The sequence below is a fragment of the Ctenocephalides felis genome, unplaced genomic scaffold, assembly GCF_003426905.1.
Source record: "Ctenocephalides felis isolate EL2017-DRISC unplaced genomic scaffold, ASM342690v1 CF-g0.4_SCAFFOLD_03572, whole genome shotgun sequence".
NCBI lineage: Eukaryota > Metazoa > Arthropoda > Insecta > Siphonaptera > Pulicidae > Ctenocephalides > Ctenocephalides felis.
Genome location: NW_020539726.1, coordinates 7,845,719 through 7,847,641, shown reverse-complemented (window position 1 = coordinate 7,847,641; position 1,923 = coordinate 7,845,719). Strand labels below are relative to the sequence as shown.

The following is a 1,923-nucleotide window of genomic DNA, read 5'->3' as shown; positions in this document are numbered from 1 at the left end:
ATATATATATATATATATCCCGATAAAAAATAATATATGCTTCAATATCCGATACAAATATCTCATCATGAGCGCATCTGGATACAACTATAACTCTTTACTTAACTCTAATGGTATACATTATATTTAATCACGCTTTGCAATTTGATTTATTTTTTTTAATATTTTTGTTTGACCGAAAATTTTATATTTTATTCTATTACTTACTTGGTCTGTCCAATTCGTGAATTAGATCTTCTAGTCCAGTACTTCCAACAACACTGAGAATTGTCTCAAAAATCACTAAACGCAGAATTTTCAACATGGTAATTTGTCCCATAGCTAAGGGCAATTTTTATCTGAAAATAAAAAATACAGTTAGTACAGTAAATATAATAATTAATTTTTCTAATTGCTAATATAGATGCGATAAACACGACAAATCGAAAAAATGAGCAGTTTATAATTATCCATTTGCTTTAATAGATTTTTATTAATAATTTATATATTAATATACATTAAATATTTTTTAACCATTGTTTTATTAAAAATTGTTGGAAAAAGTTATGCTAAAAATAAGAAGTAGCATATTTTTTTTTTTTTTTATTTTTATTTTATTTGGCCTCTAATAACAATACAGCCACATACATTATTATATTAACAATAGACAGTAATTATATATTTATACCACTTAATCTAATAAAATTAACCAAAATACTATAGCACTTTACACTTCTTAATATTGTAACTAAATTAACTGGTTTTTCTATGCAACTACACTCATGCAGCTTATTCAACATATCTTGTCTGTTCTTCTCAAACAGTCTACACTCCAATATTAAATGTTCACCACTTCCAACTGCTTTACCACATCTACATACATTCGAAGCTGCAACACCTATCCGATGCAGGTGTGATGGAAAGCTTCCATGGTTTAATCTTAACCTCGTTAATGTTACTAAGGTTCTTCTATCCTCGAATTTGAAACTTTCTTGCCACATTCTGCTTCCCACTGCTGGATTGCATATTCTATAATAGGCCCCTCTAGTCTCATTTGGATCGATCCATACTTTTTGCCACTCTTTAAAATTTCTATTTTTACACCGTTTTACATAATCCTTGTATGTTGCTACATGCATAATAGATCCATTTTTTGTTGCTTGTTTTGCTAATTTATCAGCTATTTCATTTCCTTTGATTCCTGAGTGAGCCTTAATCCATATTATTTTAATGGTATACCCTATTCTCATCAGCCTAATAATATCGAACCACACTTCATAGAACAATATATCTGATGTCTGAGTTTTGTTGTATAAATTTTGTAGAGTTTCTATACTACTTTTACTGTCGGTGAATATAACTGTCTTCATTATTTTGTGCCTTTGAATTAACTCTATTGCCTTTTTAATAGCAAAAATTTCCGCAGTAAAAATTGAAGCAAAATCAGGCAGTTTATATCCCAACTTAATGTTCAAATTTTCCAAATATATTGCGCAACCCACTTTCTGATCAAGCTTAGATCCATCAGTGTAAATTACATTGTAATCTCTTATTTTTGCCATGTTTATATTAAAAATATCATCAGAAATGCTATATATATCCAGATAAAGTGTATTATAATATGGGTGTTTTGTATAATTAATACCTTCCTCTCTTATTTTATTTACATACAAATAGCTATTAACTAGGCATGGTTTTTTTCGCTTTTGCCAATACTTATATATTGTAGTGTCTATTGAAATTTTACCTACTTTGTCTATAATTTGATTATCCTGTATTATTATTTTTTTAAGTATGAATTTGTCACAAATGAACTGTCGTCTTAGGTATAAAGGCATCTCCCCACTTTCCACCAAAAGGGCATTAGTGGGAGTGGATCGCATAGCCCCCATACAAATTCTCAAACAGTTATATTGAACTTTGTCCAATACCCTACAGTAAATC

General features: G+C 29.0%; 1 protein-coding gene across 1 annotated transcript; it reads right to left on the bottom strand.

Annotated features, from left to right (window-relative positions):
- Positions 1–272: 272 nt before the first annotated feature.
- LOC113388043 lies at positions 273–1,541 on the bottom strand. Its single transcript, XM_026625455.1, has 2 exons — positions 711–1,541; positions 273–338 (listed from the first exon to the last, which is right to left on the bottom strand). The coding sequence occupies exons 1-2, from the start codon at positions 1,539–1,541 to the stop codon at positions 273–275; spliced, it is 897 nt and encodes a 298-aa protein (XP_026481240.1).
- Between the last annotated feature and the right edge of the window lie 382 nt (positions 1,542–1,923).

What these genes read in the sequence shown, in the direction of transcription:
- LOC113388043 (XM_026625455.1), bottom strand. Translation starts at nt 1,541, where the DNA reads ATGGCAAAAATAAGAGATTACAATGTAATTTACACTGATGGATCTAAG. An exon ending in TAGTTACAATATTAAGAAGT is followed by an intron (nt 339 to 710) that starts GTAAAGTGCTAT and finishes TTTTATTTTCAG; the next exon opens with ATAAAAATTGCCCTTAGCTA.